Consider the following 19592-nt stretch of genomic DNA (forward strand, 5'->3'; position numbering starts at 1 on the left):
TCTATCGTGGCTCGGCATTTAACGAACCCAAGTAGTATCCATGAGGATGCAGGTTCAATCCCAAGCCTCGCTCAGTGGGTTAAAGATCTGGTGTTGCTGTGAGCTGTGGTGTAGGTCACAGATGTGGCTCAATCCAGTGTTGCTGTGGCTGTAGCATAAGCCAGCAGCTGTAGTTCGGATTCGAGCCCTAGCCTGGGAACTTCCATATGCCACAGGTGCAGCCCTCAAAGGACAAAAAACAGCAAGAACAAAAAAACAGCAAGTGGTTCTGGGAAAGCTGGACAGCTGAATGGAAACTGAATGAAACTAGAACACACCTTCACACCATGCGCAAAAATAAACTCAAAATGGCTTAAAGACTTAAATATAAGACACCATAAAACTTCTAGAAGAAAACATAGGCAAAACATTCTCTGACATCAACTGTACAAATGTGTTCTTAAGTCTCCCAAAGCAATAGAAATAAAAACCAAAAACAAACCAATGGGACCTAATCAAACTTACCAGCTTTTGCACAGCAAAAGAAACCATGAAAAAAAAAACCCAAAAACAAAGAGAGAACCTACAGAATGGGAGAAAATAGTTTCAAACAATGCAACTGACAAGGGCTTAATCTCTAAAATATACAATTTATACAACTCAAAAATAAAAAACCCAAAAACCCAATTTGCCACGGCAGGTAGAAGGTCCCAGGGCCGGGACTGAAAAATGGGCAGAAGACCTGAATAGACTTTTCTCCAAAGAATACATACAAATGGGCAACAGGCACATGAAAAAATGCTCGACATCACTAATCATTAGAGAAATGCAAATCAAAACTCCTGTGAGGTACCACCTCTCACCAGTCAGAATGGCCATCATTAATAAGTCAACAAATAACAAATGTTGGAGAGGGTGTGGAGAAAAGGGCACCCTCCTTCATTGTTGGCGGGAATGTAAATTGGTATAACCACTATGGAAAACAGTACGGAGGTACCTCAGAAAACTAAACATAGAACTACCGTATGACCCAGCAATCCCACTCCTGGGCATATATCCAGACAAAAATTCAATTGAAAACGATACAAGCACCTGTATGTTCATAATAGCACTATACACAATAGCCAAGACATGGAAATGACCTAAATATCCACTGACAAATGAATGGATTAAGAAGATGTGGTGTATATACACAATGGAATACTACTCAGCCATAAAAAGAACAGAACAATGCCACTTGCAGCAACATGGATGGAACTAGAGACTCTCATACTAAGTGAAAAAGTCAGAAAGAGAAAGACAAATACCACATGATATCACTTATATCTGGAATCTAATAAACAGCCCAAATGAACCTGTCTACAGACAAGAAACAAACTCATGGACTTGGAGAACTGACTTGTGGTTGTTAAGGGGCAGGGGGAGCGAGTGGGATGGACTGGGAGTTTGGCGTTAGTAGATGCAAACTATTGAATCTGAGTGGATAAGCAGTGTTATACTGCTGTATAGCATGGGGAAATACACCTAGCCACTTGTGATGGAACATGATGGAGGATAATGTGAGAAAAAGAATATATATATGTGTATATGTATATATGTATGGTTGGGCCACTTTGTTGTACAGCATAAACTGACAGAGCCTAGTAAATCAACTATAATAAAATGTTTTTAAAATAAATTGAAACCTAGTGGGGAAAAAAAAGCTATACAGAAGAAAGTTAATATTAAATGTGAACAACCCATATTGAGCTGAACTGATCACACATTTAAGAAATTAAAATTTAGCTGTTATAGAAGTGTTAATGAAAGTTACAGTTTCTGTGAATTCACATGCCAGGCACCATACCAGGTATCTAACAAATTTATCTCCATTTCTTTATTTTTTTTGGCTGCAGCATATAGAAGTTCCCAGGGCTGGGATCGAACCTATGCCATAGCAGTGGCCCAAGATGCTGCAGTCACAATGCTGGATCCTTAACCCACTGCACCACAAGAGAACTCTTCATTTATTTATTTAAACAACTGTATGGCTGGTGGTTTTAGTTCACAATAAAGAAACTGGAACCTTAAGAGTTTTGGCAAGTTGGTTGAAATCACATAACAGATTGACTAGATTGTAGAGTTCTTCCCCAAATGAAAATTATCTAGTTTCTTTTTTGTGAATGAAGAAACAATAGGAAAATTCTTATTGCCCTCTGATAAATCTGAGCCAGTAGTTCTCTACCCAGATACACTAGAGCTTATCAGAAAATGTTAGTAAAAACTCCTATAAACAGCACCTCTTAATTATGATATTATCAACAGGAATGAGTGCCTCTGATAAAGTCTTCAAAGTGTTCTCACATGTTTCTTATTTTTCTAATATCCTGAAAACAGAACGCACTGACAATTCAGAGCTGAAGAAATTGCAGACCAACAAAAACAAAACCTTTACGCACCTTGTTTAGGGTGTATAATAGATAAGATTTAAAACTAGCAAAGCTAAATCTGGCCCCCTCTGCGAATCCACAAAAGAATGTAGTTTTCCCTTGGAAATTACAAATCTTCATATTTCAAAATTCTTACCAATTACTATAGCTACCATACAACTAAAACATGACTCATAATAGGCCAAATTCAACAAGCTGAGTACACCATCCATTAATTAAATAATTATATCATCCAAATTAACTATTAAAAATGATCATAATCAAGCAATAAAAGCATTAGGAAAATATAGGTCAATATGTAACCCTGAACTGAGGAAAGAACTTTGTAAGAATGACATCAAGGCAAAATAAATAAAAAGACCAACATAATGAAAATTCATAAAAAGTAATTTTACTACCTAAAAAATAAGACATATAAAATTAAAATGAAGTATTAGGTTGGGGATCCTGTCACACTCTCTAACATATATACTCTACTAGGGTACCCATTAAAAGAATTTTTAAAAGAATGTATAATAAGCAAATGCAGGAATGAAATGCAATAGAAAATACTGACTAATCCAACAGAAAGGAGAAAAAAGAAAAATAGATGGAACATATGTACATGACTAGGACGATAGATTTAAACCCAAACGAATTAGCAATTATGTCGAAACTAAAGAGACTAGCTTCTCCTCTCCCTCATTCCTGAATAATAATGGATCTTTAGCTCAAAAACGTTAGGAAAATGTTAAAGAACTATTTGATAAACAAGGAATAACATTTTTATTTTCCTTCTTAAAATAAATTAGAAAGCATCTTTCTTACCTTCCACCCGTGATTCCAAGTACTTATCCAATTCTGAGTCTTTTCTCATTGCTTCATCTGAGACCTTGGGGGCATTTGAAAAGCAAACTAGTACAATACTCATGTTATCTCGACTTCCCTGTATATTAGAAAAAGAAAAAGAAATTGTATTTCTGTAGTCTACTAACTTTCCATTATTTATTTCAAAACAGTTAATTACATTAAGCAATTGTTTATTTAATCATCCAGAATGTACACCTTCAACACATGCATTTTCATTCCAAAGAACAATCTGAAGCACACCCTAAAGAAACAAGGATGGGTAGATCTGTTATTACTTTATATGACTTTTGATTCTGTGTACCTCTTCTTATCCACTACTGTTCTACAACCTGAGAAATGAAGATATATTTATGCATATTAAAACTTCTAAACTGTTTCCCACTCAGGATCACATATTCACAAAGTGACTTAAGCCCAAAATACACCCTCCCAAAGAAATACGCCATTTTTTGCTAGCTAATCAACCTTCATCAGAGCAATGCCACTGAAATTCTATTGAACTGACACTGCTGAAAACTACTGATCATTACGATACAAAGACATTAAACTGAACAACAAACAGAGAAGTTAAACTGAAAACTGTTCTGAAGGTACAGCATCAAACAATGGAATGAAACTGGTCGACTGAGATACACCACTGTCAGATTAATAACTTTTAAAGAAATGACATCAGACTATTTATATAGAATGACAAATGTGTCAGGATTTGTACAAGCAGCTAAAACTGCTAATTTATGGACAAATTTTATTGCTGCCTTTCTAAACACACCATCACAAAAGACCTATATTACTAAGGAAACAAAGAATACATACTACTCTATTACTGTGAGACTCTAAGCAATAAATTTAAAACACTGTCTCATTACTTTTATTACAGGTGTATTACTTTAACTGAGTCTCTAGGAACAGAATGGAACTGTTCATGGAATAGTGATTTCTCTTAACTCCTTTTATCCCCACCTCCCATTCACCACTCTAAAAACTTAAGTCAATGGAAGTGGGTATTTGCCAACCCAAGTGGAAACAGCCAAGGCCACACCTGTACTACTCTTTTTAGCCATTCTGGCCAGAATCTAGGCAGGCGCTGTTTTGTGAAGGCTTGCCACATTTTTGGGACCCACATGACACAGCCAAAGAGAGGCAGACCTTGAAGAACTTCTGCCACCACATCCTAACACTCAATGGAGCAAAGTCTGAAGGCAGTAAAAGTTGGGTCTTAAGAAGGTTTCAAAAGGAGAAACTCTCTCCAGAGATTCTTATGCTTTAGTAGAAAGAATTGTTATGAGTATATAATGAGATTCTCAAAAAAATCAGAATTTACAAATTGGCCCAAGTGAATTTTACTCCTTAATGATACCCACCAAAACTTTCATAATGACTTAATAATCTATATATTCATATGCATGTGTGTGTGTTATCAATGAACACACGCACATACCTTCCACATATATACCCTATGGTTCAATCAGGATTTACTCTATAAATTCAGGTTAGGCAAAAACTTTATACCACAGATATTCAAGAATAATCAAGCACCACTTGAATACCAATAGTTTTCTAGAGCAATTTTATGAATAAACAAAATTAACATTTTACACTTTTAGAAATCTAGTTTCCTCTAACCATTCTGCAGTTTGATAACAAATAGAATCTTTGGCCACAAATATGGAATGGTTAAACAAATGCCTTAGATTTTTATAAAACACAGAATGTTATAAAACATACACCCAACGTTTGGAAAATTAACTAAAAGATAGTTTCAAGAAGTTTAAGTACCCAAAGGTATTTAAAGGAAATAATTTACATTGACACTTCAGCATGTGTGACTTCAAAGATAGTGTTTCTACTTCTACATAAAGATGATTTTCCCCTTAAACACAAGGTATGAGTGTATTTCAACAGTTTTTATATAGGAATTGAAAAAAAATGCTTCCCTTTATTCCTCTTCAGTTTTCTAGAGAGGTATTACCCCTGCATAATCAGTGTAAGTCTAGAAATGAAATGTGATTTTAAAAAATCAGCTTGGAGTTCCCACTGTGGCACAGCAGTAATGAACCTGACTAGTAACCATGAAGATGCAGGTTCAATCCCTGACCTCGCCTCAGTGGCTTAGGGATCCAATGTTGCCATGAGCTGTGGTGTGGGTTGCAGACGAGGCTCAGATCCTGCATTGCTATGTCTGTGGCTTAGGCCAGCAGCTGTAGCTCTGATTCGACCCCAACTTCCATGTGCTGTGGGTGTGGCCCTAAAAAAAAAAAGGGGGTGGGCAAAAAATCAGCTTGAACTACAGTGATTGGCCAGATGTTTAAAATTATTTCAAAACCTTTTTTTCTTTTTTAATGTTGACTATACCACAGCAATGGTACTCTAAGAAATCAGAGCTGTAATAGGCAGTTATAAGTCAAAGTAGCCAATGCCCCTGCCATAAGTAAGGGTATCTAAGATTAATCAAAAATAATTTGATGCGGTTAGTTTTAACACTGAATGCTGCAAGGTTACAAAGAAGTGTCCTGGACCAAGTCTTACCGCATAAGAAATAGAATGTCCATCACTACCCAAAGTAAATGAGAATCTGATACATGAATCATAAGTATTCTTCATTTTTTAAACCTGACACTCATTGTAGTTATCTCCTTTACATATAGTTAAAAAAACAGCCAAGCTTAAGGCAAAGACCAAATTCTCACCTAATTGTGAAAAATGAATCCTATCCTTACTTTCAAGAATACTCAACTCAGGAGTTCCCATCGTGGCTCAGCGGTTAGCGAATCTGACTAGGAACCATGAGGCTGCGGGTTCGATTCCTGGCCTTGCTCAGTGGGTTAAGGATCCGGCGTTGCCATGAGCTGTGGTGTAGGTTGCAGACGCAGCTCAGATCCCGCGTTGCTGTGACTCTGGTGTAGGCTGGTGGCTACAGCTCCGATTCGACCCCTAGCCTGGGATCCTCCACATGCCGCAGGAGCAGCCCAAGAAAACGGCAAAAAAAAAAAAAAAAAAGAATTGAGCATTCTTCCACCATTACCTTACTGTTTGAACCTATATTTCCTCCATACAAATTTACCTCTTCCATCATCAAAAGAACTAAAATTTATTGTGGACTGTAAACCAGATACCGTTCAGGCACTTGTTAAGAGCTTTACTCTCAATAACTCCAGGAAGAAGATATTACTATGCCTATTTTATAAGATGAAGAAACCAGGGCTTTGCCCAAATTCATACCAAGGGGCATAGCATAACTTAAAGCCCAATGATGTGGTTCCAAAGTCTGTGTTCTAATACTAAATCTATGGTTCTAAACAGTGTGCCAAGAAGCCCCAGAGTGCCAGAGTGTGCTTGTGGAGATATTTTAAATGGGGAGCAAACATGGCAATACTCAACATCTCATTAGGATGTAACATCTCATTAGTATGTACCTGTATGTAAAAGAAGAATGAAATAAATATACAATATATGTGTATTATTTGTTAAGACATGTATACTGAAGTTTGGATCTAACAACTTATTACTCATAACTGTTACACATTAATATGGCTAAGGAGCACTGCAGAAAAAAAAAATTACTGAGATACCCAGGCACCATGAACAAAGAATTTCTACACTACATTTACTGTACTTTTCCATCCTTCTCTTCCCTGCTTCAAACATCCAGCCATACCCCACTCTAATATTATCTATGTCTACTTTTATATTGTCTATGATTATATTTTCTGAAAACCATAATGGAAAAACACCTGACTTTGAGCTGTACAATTATTTTCAGGGGTATTCTAGTACATTTTCCACGTTTTAATCAATAGTGTGGATTAATACTGCCTTTGGAAAACATTATTAATTTCCCCTTAACGTAATCCAACTATGAGGTATTATCTCATGTTTAAAGTAAATAAGCTTCTAATAGGTGGTATATAAACTGAATCAAGGGAAATCTAATTATACTTAAAAAAGCAATTTAATATAATTGAATATTGACTTTTATGATTTAAAAAAAAAAAAAGCAAGTGCCAAAGTAACATGAATAGCATGATGTTTCTATAAGAAGCAAAAAACAAAAAAGGGAAAGATCTTGTTATGCTTTTATATTATTTGTATGAATAAACACAGAGAACTACTTGGAAGGATATATAGCAAACACAGTGGTAGTGAATAGACTTCCCTGCACTATACAGTAGGTAGGTCCTTGTCACCTATCTATTTTATACATAAACTTTTCCTTACTCCAAATTACAGACCTAACAGATTTCTGGCTATTCTTTCAAAACTACATGTCATTTTGCTATGCAACTATGAAAAATGATGTCAATCAATACACATAGACATGAGCTCTCTCTACAATATACTGTTAAATGATAAAGCAGATTATAGAATAACAAGTATAATGATCTCATTTTTATAAAAACATACCCATTCAGAGGCAGAAAAAAGGACTGGGAAAAGATAAACCACAACAATGAAAATAGCCCATTTAGGTGGGTGGTAAAATTTTTGAGTGTTTCTTCATATCTTCTGTATTACCTGGATTTTTACATATATTCTGGAGTATCTGGGTTTTTCCCCCCCAATAACAAAAACTTAATTTCTTTTCTTGGTATTCAGGGGAAATGGTGTTTTCATGTCCTAGTTATGCAAAAAACATGCTTGCTTTTTGCCTCAAAAAGCTCCAGGTCAGAAATTCTCCATTTAGAATCCAAGGAGAAAGACATTTTGAGAACCACTTACTATTCAATCACTGACAACCATCAACACTTCTGTACTTAATTCATCCGGAGAAGAAAAAAAGGTACAATGTGCTTTAAAACAAACAAAACCCAGAAGTTCTAGAGGCACTATCATTAAAATCCTTTCAGAAAAAAAGCTCCCAACTGCCCTTAAATTTTCTGTTTTTGAAGCTGGCTTTTCCCATTCTATAGAAAGTAAGTGGATACTTCAATAAAGCCTGGGCATTTCCACGGACTCAGAGATTCTTTGAAAAACTTTTTGGCTATGCCTGTATCTTCCACAGCAACTTACATGGTGAGGAAACAGAATGGCTCTAATCTAGACAGATAAGTCAGTCAAAACCTTTGTATCACATAACCAAAGGTTAGTTTTACCTTGTTATCTTTTCAATTAGTCACAGAATACTTACACATTTTAGACACTGGCCAGATAATTTTAATTGACTGCTAAAGAGACACTGTCAAAAATCCACTTAAAACTACTGAATATTTTAAAGACATCAAGGAAATTTTTATCTATTAGTTTGGATCCCCCTCCATTATTGTATCAAGTTAAGATTCATAAAATATTACAAATAAAAATTAAACTTTAGTGTTCCATAGGAATTCTTAACAAGATTGAATTTGATGACTTGTTTTTAACCAGTGATGATAAAACTATCTATATGAAAAAAAGATATTACCTACCATGCCATACATTATGTATATAGTCACATGTAAATTCTTTTCAGATTTTATTGCTAGGAAAAAGCTTCTTTTATTACACAATAACAAATACATAACTTTTTACTTTTTTTGTCTTAGCTGCTAGTAGGATCAGAACTAAACTACAAAACAGTTTCTCGTATACTTAATACCTTATGTGGCTCTTGATCTTTGTATTTCTAATATAGAATCATATTCTCTATATTTCATCAAACTGCTTCATAATCAAAAATAAGATAGCTATTACCAATGTTGAGAATTTGAATTAAAAGTCACAATTCTGTATAGATAGCTCTGCCACAATAAGCCATAAAGTAATTAAATGACAACAAATGACACAAATTTATTAAACTTAATTTTCAAATTAGAAGGTTGAGACAAAAGAGGATGGCCAAAAATCAAAAATTAAAAAAAAAAAGTGTTATTTCTGGTGAAGAAAATAATTTTAATAATTTTAAAATATATGGTCTTCCTTAATGAAAACATTAAAATCTTTAAAACTTTAAGTTTGCTTAATTTTACTTACCATGCCTTTTCGAAATTAAGAGGGTATTTTAATTATAGCAAAAAGACTTACATACCTTATGTAAACAAGTGTCCACTACCCAATTGCACACATTTTCCAGGTCATCAGATACCTCAAGCCTAGATTTAACAAATTCACAGAGCTCCTCATTACTCATAACATCCCAGATCCCATCACAAGCCAAGATGATAAATTCATCCTCTTCTGCTCTTAAAATTTCATAAACCTCAGGCTCTGGAGAAACAAGTTGTTCTGTTGGGCCCTTGCCATCAACACACTTGTAATCATAGTCCCCCAGAGCACGAGACACCGCTAATGAACCATTAACACGCTGTATCATTACACTGCCTCCTGCATTTTGGATTCGCTCCTTCTCCCTTGGGTTGCAAGGTTTGTGATCCTGGGTAGAAAAGCAGACTTGTCCATTCCTATAGAGAACAGCTCGTGAGTCGCCACAGTTGATGAAGTAGATATGCTTAGGGGAAATCATAACTCCCACTGCAGTCGAACCGCTCCTGTCCATGCCATTTCTGAGGTCTGAAAAGTTACGCATGTATTCATCGATTTTCAAAAAGCCAGTTCTGATGCCATTCTTGACGTTTTCCACTGAAGGCTCAAGAGCAGATCCTGATTTTCCAGCTGCCCTGAAGTCTTCGTTATTAGTGATGTGTTCTAGTAAGTGTGTGGAGCAATAATTTGCTACTCGGGATCCAGCATGACCATCATAAACTGCAAAAAACGACCAGTCTTCCAAGCCGTGAGGAATACCTACAACAGCTGTATGTGCATCTTCCATTTCCACTCTCCAGCCTTGCATGCTGCTCAGGCCATAACGTAAACCATTCCCAGCACCATGAGCATTATGTTTCTCAGTTTTGGGTTTATCCAAAAATGCACCCATGTTTAGTAATGAATCTGAAAGGAAAAAAACATTGTGTTACACATTAAACTTGATAGAGCAGGTAGCTATAACAGTCCAACTATTTTCTAGCAACCCTAATCTCAAGTATATTTTTCAGGATGATCCAAATTTATTGGAACAACAACAAAAAAGAAACCAAGAAAATTTCCCTGTACATCTAGAACAGTGGTTTCTCAATCCTAGCATGTTAGAAGCTCTGGGGGGTGGGACCCAGATATCAGCATCTTCTTTAAAAAGCCTCTCTGTTGGTTTGTATGTACAGCAAGGCGAAAACCCCTGTTCTAGGAGAAAGGAAAACCGAGAAACAAAACCTAGTTAAGCTGTGACTTGAACTGGGGTAGTGGGAATGAGTACCCTGGAATGTCTTCACACACAATCCTGGCCCTGACACTTGCTAGCGGTGTGACCTTGAGTAAGTTCCTCAGTCACCTGTACTTCGAATTCTTCCCCTGACAAATGGGCATAACAACAGTAGTACCTACTACTTGACAGGGCTGCAGTGAAGTTGTTTGTTTGTTTTGGGGTGTTTTTTTTTTGCTTTTTAGGGCCACATTTGCGACACATGCACATTCCCAGGCTAGGGGTGAAATCAGAGCTGCAGCTGCCAGCCTACACCACAGCCACACGGGATCCCAGCCGCGCCTTCGACCTACACCACAGTTCACAGCAATGCCAGGTCTCTGACCCACTGAGCGAAGCCAGGGATCGATTCCGAATCCTCAAGGATGATAGTCGGATTTGTTTACACTGCACCGCAAATGAGAACTCCTAAGAGTAAGTTAATATAATATATAGTACTTAGAATAGTGCTTGAGACATAGTAAATACCATGTTTGCTGTTATTATTTTCTCAAAATGCAGATTCCATGGCCCTATCCCCATACCCGAAGACTTTTTTTTTTCAGTAGATCTTGGAAGGAATCATTACAAAAGCATGCTGGTGACTAAAGAGATACTACGTTTTCATATACATTTTAACGAAAACACTATCTAGATCAATTAATTTTCATTTGGATTCAGGTATCTTTGTGAGATATCCTCTTCAGCTGTAACTGTTACCCAACTTTATAACAAACTTTGTATTTCTACTGTAAAAACCCAATGAACAACAATATATAATATTTATAAATGACAGCAACTTTATAATTTTCATGAGTTACATGTAATATTGTACTAATAAGTTATATACAAAATATATAAATAATTTTTGAAAGGATAAGACTACATATTCATCAAAATTACTTTCAAGTAAAATGCAAAATTTTTTTTTGTATTGAGAACATTGTAATAGAATGTGCTTTTTTGGGGGGGTCTTTTTAGGGCCACACCCATGACATACGGAAGTTCCCAGGCTAGAGGTTGAATTGGAGCTGTAGCTGCCAGCCTACACCACAGCCACAGCGATGCCAGATCTAAGCCGCATGTTCGACCTACACTGCAGCTCATTGCAACACCAGATCCTTAACCCACTGAGCAAGGTGAGGCTCAAACCCACACCCTCATAGATACTAGTCAGGTTTGCTGCCACTGAGCCACAACAGGAACTCCAGAATATACTTATTTTTTTTAGCACATTGGTTTAATACTTTGATATAATGATTTGTTTTAATGCCTATTTCATCTGAAAAACCTTACACATTACTAAGATACCTAAAGGCAAATAAACTATTTATCTACCACTTTTCAATCCCAACTACCAACAACAACAATAAAATCTACTGTCACTTCCATTATCTTAATGTTTTTTTCACTTAAGGTGCTGCTGTCTCACATTTCAACAAATAGGTTCAAAATTCACAAGCACTCTCCTCCATTGAGAAAATTTTAAAAAAGAGTTTAGAAATGTCTACTTTCAAATTTGTTTTTAATTTAGGAATAAAGAAAGGAGAAAAGGAAGGAGGGGTCTTCAATGGAAAGCTATAGGAGACCCTAAGAATGAAAGGGAGCCTGGAAGGCCAGAATGGAAAACCATCAGGAAATAAAGAACCCCTGAGGCTGGGCAGCCAACCACTGAAAACTATACAGCTTTGTGGCAGTTCCCACTGAGGCTCAGTGGGTTAGGAACCCAACTAGTATCCATGACGACACGGGTTCCATCCCTGACTCCACTTAGTGGGTTAAGGATCCGGCGTAGCTGCAAGCTCTGCTGTATGTCGCTGACACAGCTCAGATCCTGTGTTGCTGTGGCTGTGGTGTAGGCCAGCAGCTGTAGCTCCAGTTCAACCCCTAGCCTGGGAACCTCCATACGTTGCAGGTGCGGCCCTAAAAAAGAAAAGAAATCTGCAAAGGAATTAGCGATTCCTATTTTTAAGTTCTCTCACTCTTCGAAAGCAAAGAACACTGCTATGAGATAATCATCAAAACTCTATGTGGAGGATTGTACCTTCTTGATTATTTCTCTTCTCATTTACAGTAAGCCCTCAGTATCAGCTGGTTCTGCATTCTATGATTCAACCAACCACAAGTCGAAAATACTCCGGGGGAAAAAAATTCCAGAAAGGTCCAAAAAGCAAAACTTGAATTTGCCACATGCCAGCAACTTCACATCATATTTACATTGTATTAGGTATTATAAGTAGTCTAGAGATGATTTAAAGTATTCAGGGAGGGAGTTCTCACTGTGGCTCAACAGGATCAGTAGTGACTCTGCAACACCAGGATGCAAGTTCAATCCCTGGCCATCACAGTGGGTTAAAGCATCTGGTGTTGCTGCAGCTGTGGTGTAGGCTGAAACTGTGGCTCAGATCTGATCCCTGGCCCAGGAACTCCATATGCTGTGGGGTGGCTAAAAAAATGATCAAGTATTCGGGAAGGTTGTGCATTTTCTATAAGGTGTTTTGAGCACCTGCATATTTTGGTATCACCACTGTAAAGAACTCACTAGATTTTAAAAGTTAAAGGTCTGGAGTTTCCGTTGTGGCGCAGTGGTTAACGAATCCGACTAGGAACCATGAGGTTGCGGGTTCGGTCCCTGCCCTTGCTCAGTGGGTTAAGGATCCGGCGTTGCCGTGAGCTGTGGTGTAGGTTGCAGACGCGGCTCGGATCCAGCGTTGCTGTGGCTCTGGCGTAGGCCGGTGGCTACAGCTCCAATTCGACCCCTAGCCTGGGAATCTCCATATGCCGCAGGAGCAGCCCAAGAAATAGCAAAAAGACAAAAAAATAAATAAATAAATAAAATAAAAGTTAAAGGTCTTATTTTTACGAAATTAACTACATTGATGATACCCTACCATCTTTGAACTCCTAGTTCAATTTCTTTGCTGCATTAATTTTCCTGTGAATGATGCAGTGAACTATTTTCACCTTAAGTGACTGTGATTTTTCTTCCATAAAAGGTTATCTTTACTACAAATGCATTTACTATTGAGAACCTACACTTGTCTAGCATCTCTTTGCTTTTGCCCTTCATTCCCCCCAAAACAGATTTTATTACTGAAACAAAACTTAGCAAATATTAATAGGAAGTATGTTACACCTATATTATAATCTTAAAGTATCTCCCAGGACATGTGGTTGTTCTGATACTGGTTTCCTAAACTCTGCAATGTTTATTATGTGTTCCAAAGGCATTTGACGACAAAGGAATGGACTTTAATTTTTGGCCATATGTTTTCTGTACTATTTCAGTCATTCTGACCAAGGCAGCAAAAACTAGTGTTCCCCCAATGGTATGCATTCTGTCTTTTATTATTCCACAAGAAACTTCAAAGGGCCTTGCAAATATTTGTAATTAAATTTAGTAAAATTTTATAAAGTACTATATTGAATGTTGTATGGCTTCATCAAACACCTCTGGTGAAAAAAACTCATAACTCAAGCTACACTGTACACTTGGGTGAAGTATGGTTTCAACAATAATAAATAAATATCCATACTTAAAATTATACTTCATAACCTTAAATTTTTTTGAGAGGTTGGTATTTCAGATTTGATTTTATCACAGTTTTTACACCATAATAAAAGCCCGTACTGGGGTTATTATGTTAGGAGTTCTAACATTTTTTTATGCTGTATGCTTATATGTGTTTTCTTATAATTATCATCAATCTAATTTTTTTTTTTTCCCACTGTACAGCAAGGGGGTCAGGTTATCCTTACATGTATACATTACAATTACATTTTCCCCCCAGCCTTTCTTCTGTTGCAACATGAATATCTAGACAAAGTTCTCAATGCTATTCAGCAGGATCTCCTTGTAAATCTATTCTAAGTTGTCAATCTAATTTTTGATAGAAATCTTTTACAGTCACTTGCTCATTTTGGGGGGGGGGGGGTATGTGGAGGTTCCTGGGCCAGGGATCAAACCTGTGCTACAGTGGCAACCAGAGCCACAGCAGTGACAACACTGGCTCCTTAACCCACTGAGTCACCAGGAAAGTCCGACTTGCTCATTTTTTGAAGACACTTTAGTTAAAATTAGATCACATGGAAATCAATGTAATCGCATGTAAACTTCAATGTGATACAAGGATGAATACAAAAGACTCTACCCTTTGTTAGGATCTCTCACCAGCCCATCTGACATACTAACAGCAGGGGGAAGTCAGTATGAATCACTGTACTGAATGTAATGTGCTTTTTTCAAAATGAAAGGCAATACACTGAGGTTCTAATTTTTAGAAAATTAATACTAAAATGGATGGATGGTCCTGCACAGTCACAACTCTGTGGGCCTAAGAGTTTTACAAGACTGAGAATATGTGCATAGCAAGCATCAACTAAAAACTGAATAAACAATGTTCTCTGCACATCTGTCTTCTTCCATCGCCTTCTTGAGAAAAATACATTATTGAACCCATAGTAGCATGATGTTATTATTTACTTTCTTAGTCAATGGTACATAGTAATTGCACTGCAAAGTAATCTGAGAAACAATATTTTAAAAGGAGTTCTCATGCACAAAAGACCAGGGGATTACTGGCTTTTTTATTTAAGTAATTTGCTTAAATCACTTTAAGCAACCACATTTTTAAAATCACTTAAAAGTTTCCATATATGCTCACATATTATATAGCATTTCATTCTGGGCTGATTCTAAAACTTGTCATTCAGGAGTTCACTGGCGGCTTAGCAGTTAAGGTTTTGGTGTTGTCACTGCTGTGGCTTCAAAGCCTGGCCTGGGAACCTCTGCATGTCACAGGCTCAGCAAAAAATTTTTTAGAAGGAGAGTTCCTGTTGTGGCTCAGTGGAAATGAATCCAACTAGGAAACATGAGGTTTCGGGTTCAACCCCTGGCCTTGCTCAGTGGGTTAAGGATCCAGTGTTGCCATGAGCTGTGGTATAGGTCACAGACACGGCTCAGATCTGGCATTGCTGTGGCTGTGGTGTAGGCTGGCAGCTATAGCTCCAATTCGACCCCTAGCGTGGGAACCTTCATATGCTGCGAATGTGGACCTAAAAAGAAAAAAAAAAAAAAAGAGAAAGAAAGAAAGAAAAATTTTAAAAAAGAATTGCCAAAATTAAAAAATAAAATTAAAATGTTCATTTGTAATCAATGCATAAAATATAGCAATAAATTTTACATACTTGTATCTGACACAGTAATACTTTCAAAGTACTTTAACAACAGTACAAAAGTCACTCATTCAAGCATTTTCTGAGTGCCCACTACATGCCAGGCTCTATAGTATTAGGTACTAGGAATAAGATGCCCCTTTCCTAAAGGAATGTATAGTCTGGTGGCAGATAAAGACCAGTGCTTAGGTTATGAAGGCACACTGGAATACAGGGGACATAATGGATTAAGCATAATGCCAAGAAGAGATGTCAAGAAAAAGGTCTTACGTAGTTAAAATTTTTCCAAAGGAAGAAATTTAAACTGAGACCAAAAACGTGGAAATGGGAGAAGGAATTTTTAGTCAGCATATATAAAGACCAAAAGAAGAGTAACAGCACAATTAATTTGGTATGGTTGGTATGTGTATTTGTGTGTGTGCATGTGTGTGCACAAGAGCATTTCAAGGAGTAAAGCAGAAGCACTAAAATCCTAAGAATAACATTATTTCCTACTGAGATGTTCCCTGTCTACTTATCTTAGAATCATGGAAAACTCAAAAACATGCCATCCCCTTTCTGTCTGAGCAAGAAGCAAACCCAACCAAGAATAACTGCTTTTCACCTAGAAGAACAAATCTGACTTGCCAAAAGGTTGAATGAGAAGGAATATTCCCAAAGACATTCTATGAAGCCAGCATCACCCTAATACCAAAACCAGACAAAGATACTACCAAAAAAGAAATTATAGGCCAATACCATTGATGAATATACACAAAAATTCTCAATAAAATTTTAGCCAACTGAATCCAACTGAATTTAATCCAACTTAACAAAAAAGATCATACACCACAACCAAGTGGGATTTATCCCAGCTTCACAAAGATGGTTCAACATACGCAAATCAATCAACATCATACACTACATTAACAAAAGAAAAGTCAAAAACCACATGATCATCTCAATAGATGCAGAAAAAGCATCTGACAAAGTCCAATCCATTCATGATAAAAACTCTTACCAAAGTGAGTACAGAAGGAACATACCTTAACATAATCAAAGCCATTAATGACAAACCCACAGCAAATATAATACTCAATGGAGAAAAGCTGAAAAGCCTTCCCACTCAAATCTGGAGCGAGGATGCCCACTCTTACCGTTCTTAATCAACATAGTATTGGAAGTCCTAGCCACAGCAATCAGACAAACAAAAGAAATAAAAGGTACCCAAGTTAGAAGAGAAGAGGTAAAACTGTCACTGTATGCAGATGACATGATACTATATATAGAAAACCCGGAGTTCCCGTCGTGGCGCAGTGGTTAACGAATCCGACTAGGAACCATGAGGTTGAGGGTTCCGTCCCTGCCCTTGCTCAGTGGGTTAACGATCCGGCGTTGCCGTGAGCTGTGGTGTAGGCTGCAGATGCAGCTCGGATCCTGCGTTGCTGTGGCTCTGGCGTAGGCCGGTGGCTACAGCTCCGATTAGACCCCTAGCCTGGGAACCTCCATATGCCTCGGGAGCGGCCCAAGAAATAGCAACAACAACAACAACAACAAAGACAAAAGACAAAAAAAAAAAAAAAAGAAAAGAAAAGAAAACCCTAAGGACTCCATACAAAAACTACCCAAACTGATCAATAAATTCAGCAGAGTAGCAAGGTACAAGATCAACATTCAGAAATTGGTTGCATTTCTGTATACTAACAATGAAGTTATTAGAAAAGGACTATAAAAACACAATACCTTTTAAAATCACACCCCCCAAAATTAAATACCTAGGAATAAACCTGACCAAGGAGGAGAAACATTTATATGCTGAGAACTATAAAGCATTAATCAAGGAAATTAAAGAGGATTCAAAGAAACGGAAAGATAGTCCATGCTTCTGGACTGGAAGAATTAATAAAGTTAAAATGGTCAAACTAATCAAAGCAATCTACAAATTCAATGCAATCACTATCAAATTACCCATGACATTTTTCACAGACCTAGAACAAACAATTCAAAAATTTATACGGAACCATAAAAAACCAAGAATTGCCAAAGCAATCCTGAGGAACAAAAACCAAGCAGAAGGCCTAGCCCTCCCAAACTTCGGACAATTATAAATGCTACAGTAATCAAGACAGTATGGTACTGGTACAAGAAGAGACATACAGACCAATGGAACAGAATAGAGAAGCCAGGAATAAACCCAGACACTCATGGTCAATTAATCTTTGACAAAAGAGGCAAGAATATAAAATGGGAAAGACAAGTCTCTTCAGCAAGTGGTGCTGGGAAAACTGGACACCTGCATGGAAATCAATGAAACTAGAACATACCCTCACACCAGGCACAAAAATAAACTCAAAATGGCTTAAAAGACTTAAACATAAGACAAGACACCATAAAACTCCTAGAAGAGAACTTAGGCAAAACATTCGCTGATATCAACCATACAAATATTTTCTTAGACCCATTTCCCAAAGCAATAGAAATAAAAACCAAAAATAAACCAATGGGACCTAATCAAAATTACAAGCTTTTGCACAGCGAAAGAAACCATTTAAAAAAAAAAAAAAAAGGAGTTCCTGTCGTGGCTCAGTGGCTAACGAATCTGACTAGGAACCATGAGGTTGCGGGTTTGATCCCTGGCCTTTCTCAGTGGGTTAAGGATCCAGTGTTGCTGTGAGCTATCGTGTAGGTCGCAGACATGGCTCGGATCTGGTGTTGCTGTGGCCATGGCATAAGCTGGCGTCTACAGCTCCAATTAGACCCCTAGCCTGGGACCTTCCAAATGCTGCATGAGCGGCCCTAGAAAAGGCAAAAAGGCAAAAAGACAACCTACGGAATGGGAGAAAACAGTTTCAAACAATGCAACTGACAAGGGCTTAATCTCTAAAATGTACAAACAATGCAAACAACTCAACAGCAACAAAAAACGAACAACCCAATTGAAAAATGGGCATAAGACCTGAATAGACATTTCTCCAAAGAAGACATACAGATGGCCAACAGGCACATGAAAAAACACTCAACATCAACATTCAGAGAAATGCAAATCAAAACTACAATGAGGTGCCACCTCACACAGGTCAGAATGGCCATCATTAGTAAGTCTACAAATAACAAATGCTGGAGAGGGTGTAGAGAAAAGGGAACCCTCCTACAAGGTTGGTGGAAATGTAAACTGGTAAAACCTCTATGGAAAACAATATGGAGGTACCTCAGAAAACTAAATCCAGAACTAACATATGATCCAGCAATCTCACTCCTGGGCATCTAACTGGACAAAAATTTCATCGGAAAATAGACATGCACCCCTACGTTCACTGCAGCACTATTCACAATAGCCAAGACACAGAAACAATCTAAATGTCCATTGACAGATGAATGGATTAAGCAGATGTGGTACATATACACAATGGAATACTACTCAGCCATAAAAAGAACAAAATAATGCCTTTTGCAGCAACATGGATGGAAATGGAGACTCTCATACTAAGTGAAGTGAGTCAGAAAGAGAAAGACAAAGACCATATGATACCACTTATATCTGGAATCTAATATATGAACTTGTCTACAGAAAAGAAACAAACTCATGGACATGAAGAACAGACTTGTGGTTGCCAAGCAGGAGAGGAAGAGGCAGGAGGGTGATGGATTGGGAGTTTGGGGTTAGCAGATGCAAACTATTGCATTTGGAGTGGATAAGCAATGTGATCCTTCTGTATAGCACAGGGAACTATATCTAGTCACTTGTGATGGAACAGGATGGAGGATGATATGAGAAAAAGAACGTGGAGTTCCCGTCATGGAGCAGTGGAAACGAACCTAACTAGGAACCCTGAGGTTTCAGGTTCGATTCCTGGCCTCGCTCAGTGGATTAAGGATCCATTGTTGCCGTGAGCTGTGGTGTAGGTCGCAGACGTGGCTGGGATCTGGCATTGCTGTGGCTGTGATGTAGGCTGGTGGCTACAGCTCTGATTAGA

At 37.5% G+C, this 19592-nt stretch overlaps 1 protein-coding gene across 2 annotated transcripts in view; it reads right to left on the minus strand.

Moving 5' to 3' along the window:
• The window catches only part of PPM1B (protein phosphatase, Mg2+/Mn2+ dependent 1B), an 83731-nt gene that overhangs the window by 22719 nt on the left and 41420 nt on the right, over positions 1 to 19592 (minus strand). For both annotated transcript variants that reach the window (XM_047782165.1, XM_047782163.1), the window contains exons 2-3: positions 9259 to 10118; positions 3216 to 3333 (exon numbers count right to left, since the gene is read on the minus strand). In XM_047782165.1, the coding sequence (XP_047638121.1) occupies positions 3216 to 3333; positions 9259 to 10104 (964 nt within the window). In that variant the 5' untranslated portion in view covers positions 10105 to 10118. The remainder of the gene's footprint in view (positions 1 to 3215; positions 3334 to 9258; positions 10119 to 19592) is intronic.

Source organism: Phacochoerus africanus, chromosome 5 (genome assembly GCF_016906955.1).
Source record: "Phacochoerus africanus isolate WHEZ1 chromosome 5, ROS_Pafr_v1, whole genome shotgun sequence".
In the NCBI taxonomy this organism is placed as follows: Eukaryota; Metazoa; Chordata; class Mammalia; order Artiodactyla; family Suidae; genus Phacochoerus; species Phacochoerus africanus.